Consider the following 13651-nt stretch of genomic DNA (forward strand, 5'->3'; position numbering starts at 1 on the left):
ACTTTTCTTAGCCCATTGCATACACTTTGAAAAATTTGAGTGTAAAAAAATACTGTATTTTGAAACTTTTTTCCTAGATTATCTTAATCTTTTTGCTTATATTTTATATGAAATTTTGAAAATTATTATTTTGTATGAGAAATTAGTCACTTCTCATACAAAATAATAATTGTCAAAAAATCATAAAAAATATAAGCAATACAATTTTTGAAAAACTTTTTGCAACTTTTTGCATCCCAATATTTTTTTTAAAATCTAGATAAAATTTCAAAAACCTGTATTTTACAAAAGATACAATTTTGTATCATTAAAAAGGGATTTTGAAGACCTTTCCATTGATGTCAATAGATTTAAGATTTAATTATAAGCTATGACAAAATATATATGCCAACCAGTGTCGAAATATAGAATAAATAGTTTATTTTTAATTTAATTATGGAATATTGCTCTTGCCTTTGACCCACCAGCTTAGCATCTGTTAAAAAAAAAAAGAGATTAAAGCCTCTCAAAGCAAACATTACAAATTCTTTGTCAACAGCTTCAATGCTAATCGGTTGGGCTTTACTTTTATTAATTAATCTAGTCTCATTGCCTAATCCTTCGGCTTATGCTCGCCGTCATGTTTATGCATAAATTGTGAGTTGACTTTAATTAATTTTTTAGCTCATTTTATACCCAAGTTTAGCGCAGCTTTTAAGCTTAAGTTGCTGCTTTTACATTTCATTTGAAATATTTATTTATATTAATCTTATGACATTTTCTTCATCTACTTGCAGTTCGCATTAATTGTAAATCCGCAAAACGAAGTGAAGCTGATCGCGTTGTGTGTGAATTTTTTTTGTTTTTGTTTGGTTTCAACTTTTGATTGGCAACAACTCACACACACGCACACACACACACACATACACATACACAGTGGCGTGTTGTGCTGGTGTTGTGGTGGGGTGAGTGAGTGAGTCGGAAGCGCGCTGTACTCTGGTAAACATGGATTGGACTCGGTGGCAAGACGCTAAAGCCAGAGACAGAGCTGGCAGCAGCAGCAGCAACGAGAGCAGCGACAGCAACGGCAGCAACAATTGCGATCAGCACAGCCAGTGGCTTCCCATTTGATTCGTCCAGCTTCATAGTAGGTGTCAGTCAGTCAGTCAGTCAATCGATCAGTCAGTCAGTCAGTCAGTCTAGTAAACTCAGTACCAGATCAGCTCAGTGCATTTGTCAACATCCAAAAAAAAATAAAAATCAATCAATCAGTTAGTCAGTCAGTCAGTCAGTAAATTGATCTGTCGCGCTCTCTCTTAAATCTGTGAATTCTCATCTCAATGCAACTTAGTGAGCCAACATACATAACTAACTGTAAATACAACAACAAACAAACAGCAACAACAACAACAACAACAAGTTCATGTGTTTTATGTAGTGCAGTGTAAACAATAAACAAACAATTATCATCAAAATATCGTTCGTATCATCGACGAATTAAGCAACGCACTCAAATCGGTCAAGCAAGCAAAGCGAGCCAGAGAGAGAGAGAGCAAGACCCAAGCAGCGCCGCTTGCTGCGGCCAGCAGCAGCAACAGCAAAAGGAACAGTGGCAACTACAATAATTTCAATCGCAGCAACAACCGCCTCAACACTGCCAATGCCCTCATTGCCATTCAAATAATCAACAACGTCATCTCCGTTCGTTTAGATTACAACACACGTGAGTTCTTAGTTACAAACATTAATACATAATTATAATCACATAAACTGTATATAACAAATATAGTTAGCAACAGAGCTGTGAGCAAACAACAATTAAAGCTAAAACTCAAACTTACAGCTCTGTTTAGTAACAACAAATAAACAATTAGTGATCAATCAAACTAACATAGTAAACAAAAGTTAAGTTAAGGCGTTGCACGGGTTTCTTGAGCGACTAAGCAACAATAATAATATAATATTACAATCAATGCTGACTGCAGCAATTTTTAATTTCTTCAATTATAATAACTTAACTTAACTTAAATTTAAAGACATCTTTATTTCATTTTTCATTTCAAATTTATAACATTGTAAAAATATTATTCAAAATATTGCATTTTTCGATTATGAATCATTTAATTAAATTAATAATTTTTTAATAATATTCTACATATTTTGTAAATAAATATTCAAAGTCGAGAAACCCTTAAACGCAACTGCAAACGTAACGCCTTGGAAAATATAGAAGTTCAAACTATAGCGTATATATATAATATTAATTCATAATAGTTTCGGCATGCCGAATAGCAAATATATCGTGTTAATGCTCATATCAGTAACTAGCACATAAGTATTTTGAATCAAGTTTCACTTTCGAGCTGCGTCAGGCTGGAATAATTTCTATAAATTTATTCCTAACTGAATCGTTTTATATAGTCAGCCCAAGCGCTGCTGCTTCAGTATCGTTGTATATATGACTCATGACTCACTCGTTTATTGTAACGCATAGTCGAACTATTTAATTTATTCGTGAGTTAAATACATAGTAATTAGTACTAAGTGTTGTCGCTTAGTTGCAAGATTTATGACAATCAGTCGCTCGGTCGCTCGGTCAATTGGACGCTTGCTCGCCCGCTGGCTGCTTACAGTGCACTCGAATAATACTCAAACACTCAAATACTCATTGCATTGCATTGAATTCGGATTGCAGTTCGCTTTGTCGCTCAGCATTGATTGCAGGTCGAGAGCAGTAGTCAAGGCACTCTGAGCGAGACACACACTTAGCGCATATACATCTCTCTCTCTCTACTACCACTTTGCACACTCCTTGTGTGCATTTGTTGCTGCCGTCGCTCAGTCGCTCAGTCGCTCAGTCGCGCAAGCAAATCTCATGCAAATCATATGCTAAATAGAAACACAACCGAAACCACTTTCGTCGCTCTGTATTTGAACTGTAAACTCTTAAGCGTAAGCGAGACAGAGAGAGTGAGAGAGAGAGAGAGAGCGAGCAATAGCTTGAGCGTTTAGCCAAGCGACAAGCAATTTGTACTAACATTTGTGCAAACAAAACGCAAGCGGTCACGAACATACACACACATGCACATGCACACATACATATATGTGTGTGTGTGTGTGAAATGAATATATAGATGGAAGCCGGCAGGTTTGGTCGCTTTGGTCGCTGGTCGCGTGACCCGCGTCCTTTTTACACAATCAGCAAACGTAATTGCTCATAAACCGTCGCCGTGTCGCAAACGCAAAACAAAGTCGCAGCACCCCCCAGATCCACCCGCCCCCACAGCTGCTGAGGCGTAGCTGTTCCGGGTCTGCAGTAATCCAAAGCCAAACCGTTTATAACAATTACACAAACTAAGCAGCCATTTGGGAGATGCGTGTGGGTGGCAATTAAGCGAAAGTCGCCCCAGCCCGAGAGCTGTGCTGTGCGTGTGGAATAGCCTGTCAAGCTGTCAAGTGTTTAGGTGTTTCGTTAGTTCGTTCGCTCGTTCGTTCGTATGTGTCGCTCTTGGTGGTGCTGGGGTTATCGCCTCGACTAAATGTATAAACCAGACACTTTAACGCGCCGCGGCAGTCTGAGATCCCTGCGCAGCGCCCCACTGCTGAGCACCGTGCTGGAGAGCACGCTCTCCTTGACCCGCATACATCCGATTGCATCGCTGGAACTGCCCGGCCTCGATTATGCCGTCCAGTCTCAATCCCACATTGGCGCCTTCCATCACCGCGAATTGGGCACATCGTTGCGCAGCGGCATCGCTGCCATAACCGCCGCCAGTGCCACAGCCGCCGCCGGCGGCATCTCTCAGTCCCAGAGCGCACTGCTCGGACGCTACGGTCCGAACGCCTCCATACGCAACAGCGAGCGTAAAATTGTACAACCGAAACGGTAGGTGGAAACTCAATCTCAAATCTCAAATGCATCGATTAGAGTCAATCCGTAGCAACTGCCATTTAGTTCATCAATACAACAGCAAGAGCAGTAACTGAAACGCAACTCAGTTGCAGCTACAGCTTCATTATAATTTATTTATTTATAACTTAATATAGAGCAAGGCCTGCCCTTGAATAATAAATTCAATTCATTGTTTGAGCAGCACAAAAAAATTGAGGAAATGAAAATTATAAAATTGTTTAAACAATGAACGTTTGCATTAACTTTTGAGAAATATGAAATGAGAGAAACAAAATGTAGACGCTTTTTACTAAAATATGATCAACTTAACAAGAAAAAATGAATAACTCAGCTCAATAGCCTGATTTAGAATATATATTTCTTATATGTCTTCGGTGTATTAAGTATAAATCTTAATCCAAGCTGCTTGTAAATTTTAATGCGTTGAGTCTATAGCAATTTAAATATTTTAAGCGCTGCTGTTAATGAAAAGCCAAAGGATTAATTTGCTTCTATGTTTTAAATCAATAGTTGGGTTTTGTAAATGATTTAATTTAAATTTAACAATTATATGACATGCAATTGCTTTTACTGTTACAATCAGTTAGCCAGGCTAAGAGTTAATTGTGTTTATTGCCAAACGTAAACTGAAAACAAACGGAAATTTGAAGTGAACGAAACTGAAAGTAAACTACGAAACTATTGCCAGTCGCGCACAGGGTTGGAGCGCTTCAGGTTGCCATCCCAGGGCAGATCATCGATGCCGGCTTGAGCGGCAATTGCCGCTTTGACGCGTCGCGAAAAGTCCAACGCCGATTCGCTGGGCAGACGCTGATGCGGCGGCATATACCAGACGTCGCAGGTGATGGACCAGGAGGACATAATGAGCAGCAAATAGCGCAGCATCGAGCAGCGTGTGCTGTCCCAGAAGGCGTCGCCAAAGCGACGATCATAGCGCAGGGCGACTGGGTAGACGACATTGCAGATGGCAAAGCCGCCCTTGCGGAACTGCATGACGGCCGTGTTATTGATGCAGGTGCCCTCCGGGAACAGCAGAATGGGCGGCTCATTGCTGTCGGCGGCGTGCAGACGCAGCGCCTGGCACAGCGCCTGGCGATCCAGCAGCGCACTGCGCTCGAACCACAGATGAGGCGAGGCGCGCACCAGCGCACGCTGTATGATGCCCAGGATGCCGTCCTGGCGCTGTCCAGTGAGCGAGTAGTGCACATCGCACATCAGCACAATGACGTCGAGTGGACTCGTGTGATTGCACACACAGATGCCAAACTGTGGCCGATGCTGGGCGTTGTGAATGCGCCGCACCACCGGAATGAAGCAGGTGGAGAGCAGAAAACATTGACGCAGCACACGCTGCACCAGCGAGCGCTTCCAGCTGCAGCGATTCGGCAGCTGACCGAGCAGCGCGGTGAGCAGCGTCACCAGCAAAATGCAGCCGCCGATGCCCAAGCAGCGCAGCGGCACCAGCAGCGTGTAGCGCAGCAGCAGCGACAGCAGCCAGAGCAGCTGCAGTCGCCAGCTGAGCTGTCGCTTCTGCTGGCGCAAATTGCGCGTCAGCAGATTCCATTCCCCAGCGGGCGGCGCTGCGGCAGCAAAACGCGGCGTCACCTCATCCTCCAGCACCAGCTGCAGTCCCTCGGCAATCAAATCGCAGCACTGTCCAATGCGCGCCCCCAGCTCAGCGGGCGTGCGGCCGCGCTTGGCCTGACCCAGCTGCGCCAATGCGCGAGGAAATTGCAAGCGATGTTGCTGCTCCTCGCGCAAATATTCATCGATTGCCGGTTGCTGGCGTTGCAGCGCTTGCAGCTGCTGCGAGCTGTAGCTGAACAGATGCTCCAGCAGCTCCACATAGCGCTGGCAGAGGCAGGCCGAGCAGCTGCACAGCAGCGCGCAGCTGAGCGGCAGCGCAAGCGGCAGCAGCAGCAGCATTAACCACATTTCGGTTAATTGTAAGCGCTGCAAAGTAGGCAACATTTAATTAGCACAAGCTCAAGCTGCTTGGCGTCGGTTCTTTTTTATTTATATGAATTAAATTTAATAAGCAATTTTTGTATAATTGAATTTTAATTGATTTAAATGTTTTTATGTTTGTTCTGTTGCGATTCGATTAGAACAAGCTCAAGCTGCTAGGCGTCTGTTTGTTTATTTGTTGTGTTAAATTAGCGAATTAAAATTAATAATTAATTTTTTTATCATATCGATTGATTTAAATCTGTTTATACTTTTGTTTTGTTGTTTGATTTTGATTCATTTTTTATACAATTCGATATATGTGAATTAAATGATGAAGCTATGTGTTTAGGTATATATATATTCTTGATCAGCAACAGCTGCTATATCGGCATAGCCATGTTTATGTGTCTGTCCGTTCTGCGTAATAAATCAAAGACTAAGCGCTGGAGCCAAATAAACTTGGCATATTTTTATTTTAGAACATTTATTTTCCATCACTTTGAATAGATAAAGAATGGCACACAATATTTAACGTAAAATGTACAAACAACTTAAATTGATTAAATTAATTATTTGTGTGTATGCAAAGTGTATCAAAAAGTTGCGTATCCCCAAACTTACTTGTTTGTTTGTTTGCTTGTTGTTTGTTTGTGTTTGCGTTTGCGTCTGCCTTTGATTTATTTAGCAAAGCTCAAGGCGCCCGTCGTCGTCTGGGTTACCCCCTTTGCCCCATTTGACTTTTTAGCATATGGCCATAATTCAATTATGCACAACAGAGAGCCGCATAAATAATTGGCCTGCCCCCCCCCTAACTGCCAAAAGAAAGTCCGAAAAGCGTTTAACAAAAAGCGGACAAAAAATAGAAGAGAAAAGTATTTTGAATGGAATGCAAAGACTGAAAAAAAAAGTTGAAAAATAATCAAAAACAACAAAAAAAAACTTGTGGCTTTGTTAATTCGTTAATTAAATGGGCCTGGCTGAATCTCGATGACAGCTTTGTAAACAGGCGCAAATTCCAGCTTTAAGGATTACGCAATGAGCAGAGAGCAGAGAGCAGCAATTGATGACATTGGCTGCCTCAATCTTGGGCGCTTATCAAAGGCAAACAACGAGCTGAACGACAACTCATTTAGCCAAAACTTGCAGCCCCCGCAGGCAGCAGCCCAAGCCCCTTAATTAGCATAGAATGTGTTTTAAAAAGTCACTTGAGCTAAACATTCAAAACACCTACACGAGCTTAGCTCAGCGACGACCTTAGACGCTTGCGGCAAAGACTTTTGTGTGCCACTGTGTGTGTGTGTGTGTGTGTGTGTGTGACAAGGACGTCTGTCGCGCTAGTTTAATGCAGCGTATGCGCAATTCGTTCTTTCTACTTTTTTTTATAAGCGGCTGGCAGCACGTGATGCTCAAGTGTTTGGCATAAGCGTTTCCGCTCTTCAGACGTCGCCACCCACCCATGCCCCGCCCCCTGCACACACAAAATGTGAAAAAAAAAATAAAGCGACATCAACGCAACTAGAAACGCAGCGCTTTAGCTTTTGGGACTGCCACGCCTCAAAAGGCTGCAGCCTATTCAAAAGTAATTTAGCGTTTAAAAAACATTTTTTATGCGCGACTTTTGTAAGCTTCGCTCGCTCTTGATTTTTGCATGTGTCGCCGCCGTCGCGCTTTGTTTGTATGCAAGCGTGCGTGTGCGTGTGTGTGTGTGTGTGTGTGTGTGTCAACACTCACCCGTTTTAATGTGGCCACGTTTCGTCGTCTGTCTGATTCAACTGATTGTATTAAAAAAATAGAAATGAACAAAATCTCAGTAAATTTTTTTCACACATTACACATTGACTCTGACATTTTACTGACTGCCAACATGAGGGTGTGTGTGTGTGTGATCAGGTGTTCAATTGCTTATGAAAATCGCGTTCAATTAGCTGTAAGCACTTAATGCTTATGGCCCAGTCATAAAGGCACTTTGAACAAACTTCAGCGATTCAACTTTAAGTCATTGAGACCAATTGCTTAATTTTCAGTTGCCTTAGCAACAAAGTCAAAGCAGCAGCAGCAGCAGCAGCAGCTGCATAACTATTCGTAGTAAGTTTACTTTGTTGGCTTTTGCTTTGAGCATCTTTGGCAGCAAAACACGTCAACATAAATGCAAAATGCGTAGCTGTTGACTGTTGTTGATTGCAAGCTATGCAAATGTTGTTTACGTGCAGCGTCAACGTAGCCATATTAAGTATACGCAGCGTATAATATTAAATTAAAGCAAATTACTTGAGCAGCGCATAAGCACATGCTAAATGTGCTATAAGCGCATAATATTAAGTATACGCACAATGCAACATTACGTATACGCAGCATAAAACAGTCTAAATTGTAATGCAGCTAAAGTAAGCTAAGAGTTGCATTGAAATTGTTGAAATGCAAGCCACATTAAGTATACGCAATGTATACTTATTTGGAAACTTATTACGCATACGCAGCGTTTTGTATTAAATTAAAGCAAATTACTTGAGCACATGCTAAGCACAAGCTATAAGCGCATAATATTAAGTATACGCAGCATACAACAGTCTAAACTGTGAGACAGCCAAGAGTTGCATTGAAATTGTTTAAAATGCATGCCAAATTAAGTATACGCAATGTATGCAATTTTGAGACTTACGCAGCGCTAATATAAAAAAATAAAATACAAAATATATAACTCACTTAAGTAAAACAAATTACGCATACGCAGCGTAACAAATTTCCATACATTTCGCTCTGCGCTTATTGGGACGCACATTAAAATTAAAATTAAATATAATTACGCCCATTTATTCAACTCCAGCTTGCTGCAGCGCATAGAGAAGAGAACATAAAATAGAAATTAGTAAACCGAATTAAAAAACGTGTTCCCCCCCCCCTGGCGTTAATTGTTAAATGGCATTAGCAGATTTTGTGTGCGTACAGGGACGAACATGAAAATTAAATGTAATTTTTTTGATGTTGATGCTCTCGCAATCTATTTACCTAATTGGGGCAGGCGCGCAGGCAAATGAAGCGAAGTAAAAATAAGCGGCCATCAATAATCTTTGCTGGCAGCGGCAGCGGCAGCGAGTGGGGCTGGGCTACTAATTATGTGAGCGTGGGCGGGGCTGGAATCGTTATTGGTGTCATTCGGTCATTATTTAATATAAGTTCGCGTTGATAAATTATTTCCGCTTGGCGCTACAAAAACGTGACGAGAGTTGTCAGTAGACAGTGGGACAGCTAAGCTGAGGGGGTGAGGGCGTGAGTGGGCGGACTTTGATTTGCGGCTAGGGCTTAAATGGGAGCAAGAGCTTGGAGACTATCGTCGCGCGTATTTATTTGCGCAATTAATCAATTTAGGCTGGCGCTGTTTGCTGAATAAGTGATAAAGATTTATCACTCATCCACTCAGACTCCCCCCACACAACGAACTTAAAGCGCGCATTAAAGTTGGGGCATGGCCGCTGGCATTTACTTTGATTAAGTTGCTAAGCAGTCAAGCCAATCAAGTAGCAATTTAATTAAGCTGCAGTTGTTGATTTTTGTTTTGTGGATTACCTGACGCCCAAAATTATTTATAGCTAATTGCTTATGGCATTAACAACAAGCAGCAGCAGCAGCAGCAGCAGCAGCAGCAGCTTAAAGCTTAAATGCGACTCTTACGCAACGTTGCAATTGCCCACAGTGTGGACTGGACTGGGCTGGGCTGGCAGTGGGTGGCATTTGGCTTTGGTTTTTGCAGGCAGCTCGGTCAATGCACTCGGTGTGGGCCATAGGCAAAACGAAATATACGAATGTACAGTCAGTCATATATATAAATGTATATATATGTATGCGTGTGTGTGTGTGTGTGTGCCGCAGCCATTTGCTAACATTTGCCAATGTTTTTTGGTTTTTCGAGCCAAGCAGCAAGCGAGCCAAACAAATTTTTGGTTGCGCGCTCGCACTTATTAAAAATTGTGGCGCACGCTGTGTGGCAGGTTTGCACACATTTTCTTAGGTGCAAAAAGTTGCACTTGGCATGAGGCCAACAAACCCAAAAGCAACAGCAACAGCAACAGCAAAAGCTTCGCTGCCTTGCGCTGAGTTTTGAGTGTGGCGCATGGGGCGCTGTGGATTGATTGAGTGGTTGGGTTGCTGCTGTTGCTGCTGTTGCTGCTGCTGCTGTTACATGTGTTGTTGTTGTTGTTGTCGCTGCTCTTGTTGCTGCTGCTGCTGTTAAGTGAAGTGTGGGCGAACGCAACGTAACATAACGTAATGTAATGTAACGTAACGTAACGCAACACGCCAAACTTGTCGGTGCGATGTAATAAATTTTCAAAATGTCCACAACACATAACGAATGGCCACACACACACACACACACACGCATTATGTGTGTGTGTTGCGCATTTCGTTTTGCTGGCTTGTCCAGCTTTAAAGCATCGCTTCTCTCATTTGGCGCCAGCATTAATTAATGCTTTATATTTATATAATATATTTTATTATACGTTTAACTTAATTAATTCTTTTTGTGTCACTTTATAAAGAGCACACAACTCAATTAATTTTTTTCTTTGAATTTTTATTCCCAATCAATTTGCAAACAATTGTTCTATGCTTAGTTATAAAGTTAGCACTTGTTTAATTCATTTTTAACTTAGTTAAATGCGCTTATTGCATATAAATTGACAACATTTTTCTAAAAGTTTAACAAATTTGTTGAAGTAAAATAAATAATTTCAAATGTTATGCGCAGCACAAATTATTATATTTATATTGAAAATTATTATGTGGTATATTTTTAAATTTAACATTTTTAAGAGCAGGTTTGGACGTTTATAAAATTGATTTTTAATTATTTCAATTATTTTTATTATTTCTCTTAAAATGTTGTGTATTAAATACAAATCGTTGTACTTAATTATAATTAAATTGTGAGTGCTAATTTGCTAACAATTTGTTTAATATTATTTAAATATTTTTTATAAGCAAAGCTGTGCAAATATTTCTTTATTTTAATCAAGCGAACTTTCAATTTGCAAGCCCCCCCAGCCACTTTGTTTATATTTTAGCTGAGCTGCAATGTAAATATGTCTCCCTCTCGCTCTCTCTCTCTCTCTCTCTCTATTAGTTGCTGTATCTGCATTGAGCACACACTAAGGTGTGCTCTAGCTCTTTGCTCTCTTGCACTTGCATTAATTAGACCTCAAACACAGTTGCGCTCTCTCGCTCACTCACACTCTCTTCTGCTGCATCTCTCTCTCTGTTTCTAATTGTCCTTTTCTGCTTCTTCAGCTAGTTAGTTTGTCACAATTTTCTTGGCACTTTGTTTATCTCAACGTCAGTCGCTCTCTCTCTCTCTCTCACACATTGCTGCACGTTGTGTCCTTCGTGTCAGCGTCAACGTCATCGCTTTTAGGTAATTGAACTCCATTTTGACATGCAGCCCCCACCAGCAGCAGCAGCAGCAGCAGCCACTTTGAGCACCCCGTCGACTAAATTTACAATTCTGTATCTCAGTCTAACTGGCATTTTATTGATTTCAAGTGCAATTTCATGCAATTTTTTGTTGGTTTCAGCGCTCACTCTTCGCTCTGCGTCGCTCTGTTTTGGCGCTTGCATGTTCGGCAATTTGATAATTGTATTTCATATGCAAGCTCATGCATGCCAAATTTGATTAGACCAGTGAATAACCCATGGCCAACAGCCACGCTCTCTCTCACTCTCTCTCTCTCTATGTGTGTGTATTTGCTTAGCAAACTGAGACGCAAATTAAATAAGCTTAAATATGCATACAATGTAAATAGAGTTGAAGTTGAAGCCAGCAGCAGCAGCTCCCAAGATTTCGTTTCTCTTTTTTTATAACGCCAAACTGCCAATCAAGCCAATCAGCAACGCAAATTTCACACACACACACACACACACACATAAAAAAGAGGGCGATGAAAAAATCAAATAACCAAAAATCTTTGGCATACCAAAATGGCTTAATTAGCCTCGATTTATTTTTTGCCAACAGATTTGAGCTTCAAGCTCTTAAAGTTGCCAAATGCAAATTCTCAGTTGTCACAGTTGCCAACTGCTTAAGGCAACACACACATGTCTGTCTCTCTGTGTCTGTGTGTGTGTGCTTACATACATAAGTTGCAAGGCAAACGCGTGTAGCAAATGCTTTGCCAGCAGCCAGACAATGCTAAGGGGGAGCCAGCAAAATATATAAAAAAAAAAGAAAGTCAAGCAATGGAAAAAGAAAGCAAGAAAACCAAATAAAAGTACACACAAGTTGGAAGCGAACAAAAAATATATATAACTGCAAATATTTTCTTATACTTGTGGAAAATGTAAGCAACACACACACGCACACACACACACATGTAAAGCAGACGCTGCTGCAGTTGCTGCTGCCGCCAGAGCTTAAACAAAATGTTACGAGCTGCGCTACAAAAGTTTTGCACACAGCGCTAAAATCAAAGATTTGTAATAAATAAAATATAAAATATAAACAAAAGTTGCAGCTATAGTTAAAATTCAAATGCGTATAGCGTAGAGAATGTGAACTAAGAAAAATAATAATTAAATATATTATATTATGTATAGACAGCTAAGATTAACAAAATTTACACTTTGTGCTTGTTTTGTAAATTTCAAATTACATTGTATTGTTTTTATATGAAAAGTCATTTGTATTTGCAATAAATGCAAACATTTGTTATTAAAAGAAATTACTGCTATTATTGCAAACATTTTGTATTAAGTGTAATTAAAAAAAATTACTTCTATTATTTGTTTTCAAATTTCAAATTACATTGCATTGTTTTTATATGAAAAGTCATTTGTATTTATGCTAAAAATGCAAACATTTTATGCTAAAATTACTTCTGTTTTGCATTTTGTTTTATGACAAGTCATTTGAATTTATATAAAAATGCAAACATTTTATACCAACTGATTTCAAATTTGAAAATAAGCTTAACTTTTGATTTGTTCTGCTGCTTTTATGAACGCAGCACGCAACGTCAAAGTCGGAAATATGGAAATACATAACTTAAAACGTTTTGCAACAAATTAATTTATAAGCAATAAATTTTGCAGTATAACAATGCCTGAAATTTAATACATTGCTGAATTTAATTAAAATTAAAAACGCAGCAACTTTTTTTTGAAGAAAAAAGTGTGCACTGCAATTCTTGGAGCAGCTCTCGCTTCAGTGAACGACTAAAGCGCTGCAAAACTTTTCAAATATTAATAACAAAAGAATTTAAACTTTCAATGAAGACAACGGCAGGCACAAGTCGCACTCGCAGTCGCAGTCGCAGTCTCTGGCTCAGGCACAATTTTGCATGTAACTTCAGACATGTCTTGTATGCCAGCTGACATAAATATGCACGCACATACATGCATGTACATGAATATAACTGTCTGTCTCTCTCTCTCTCTCTTTGCTAACTGACTGCTGGCATGACAATCAGCTTCAACTAGCTGTAGCTGCAGCTCTCGGATGCAAAGTCTATGGCAAGCTTTGCATTTGCATAGAGCCGCAGCCCTGGGAGCAGCTGTCAGCCATTTGCGCTGCAAGAAGTTGAAGTAGCGTAGCCAAAGACAACAACAAATCAATTACAATTGGAAAAATCTGCAGTCCAGCTGCATATTTGCCTATTTATCCTATGAGTTCATAGCCGCTCCCAAGGCAATACAATAAATATGCATTTACTTATGCGTTGTAGTTAAATAAAGCTACATTCACACACACACTCACAGGTGTCAATTATATTTAAACTACGTTACACATACGCCCAGTCCGGCGAGCAATGTAAATTTAAG

General features: G+C 40.2%; 2 protein-coding genes across 4 annotated transcripts in view; one reads left to right on the forward strand and one right to left on the reverse strand.

Annotated features, from left to right (window-relative positions):
- LOC108606320 (innexin shaking-B) overlaps window positions 1-13651 on the forward strand; it is a 124602-nt gene that overhangs the window by 71799 nt on the left and 39152 nt on the right. For 2 of the 3 annotated variants that reach the window (XM_017996329.2, XM_017996334.2), the window contains exons 3-4: window positions 777-978; window positions 2877-3865. In XM_017996329.2, coding sequence (XP_017851818.1) covers window positions 3519-3865 — 347 coding nt within the window. In that variant the 5' untranslated portion in view covers window positions 777-978; window positions 2877-3518. Of the gene's footprint in view, window positions 1-776; window positions 1703-2876; window positions 3866-13651 lie in introns of all 3 variants that reach the window. The other variant, XM_017996330.2, reaches the window with a different exon arrangement.
- LOC108606321 (glycerol-3-phosphate acyltransferase 3) lies at window positions 4486-7675 on the reverse strand. The gene is made up of 2 exons (XM_017996335.1): window positions 7574-7675; window positions 4486-5845 (listed from the first exon to the last, which is right to left on the reverse strand). The coding sequence occupies exon 2, from the start codon at window positions 5825-5827 to the stop codon at window positions 4571-4573; it is 1257 nt and encodes a 418-aa protein (XP_017851824.1). The 5' UTR covers window positions 5828-5845; window positions 7574-7675; the 3' UTR covers window positions 4486-4570.

The sequence above is a fragment of the Drosophila busckii genome, chromosome X (genome assembly GCF_011750605.1).
Source record: "Drosophila busckii strain San Diego stock center, stock number 13000-0081.31 chromosome X, ASM1175060v1, whole genome shotgun sequence".
Classification (NCBI taxonomy): domain Eukaryota; kingdom Metazoa; phylum Arthropoda; class Insecta; order Diptera; family Drosophilidae; genus Drosophila; species Drosophila busckii.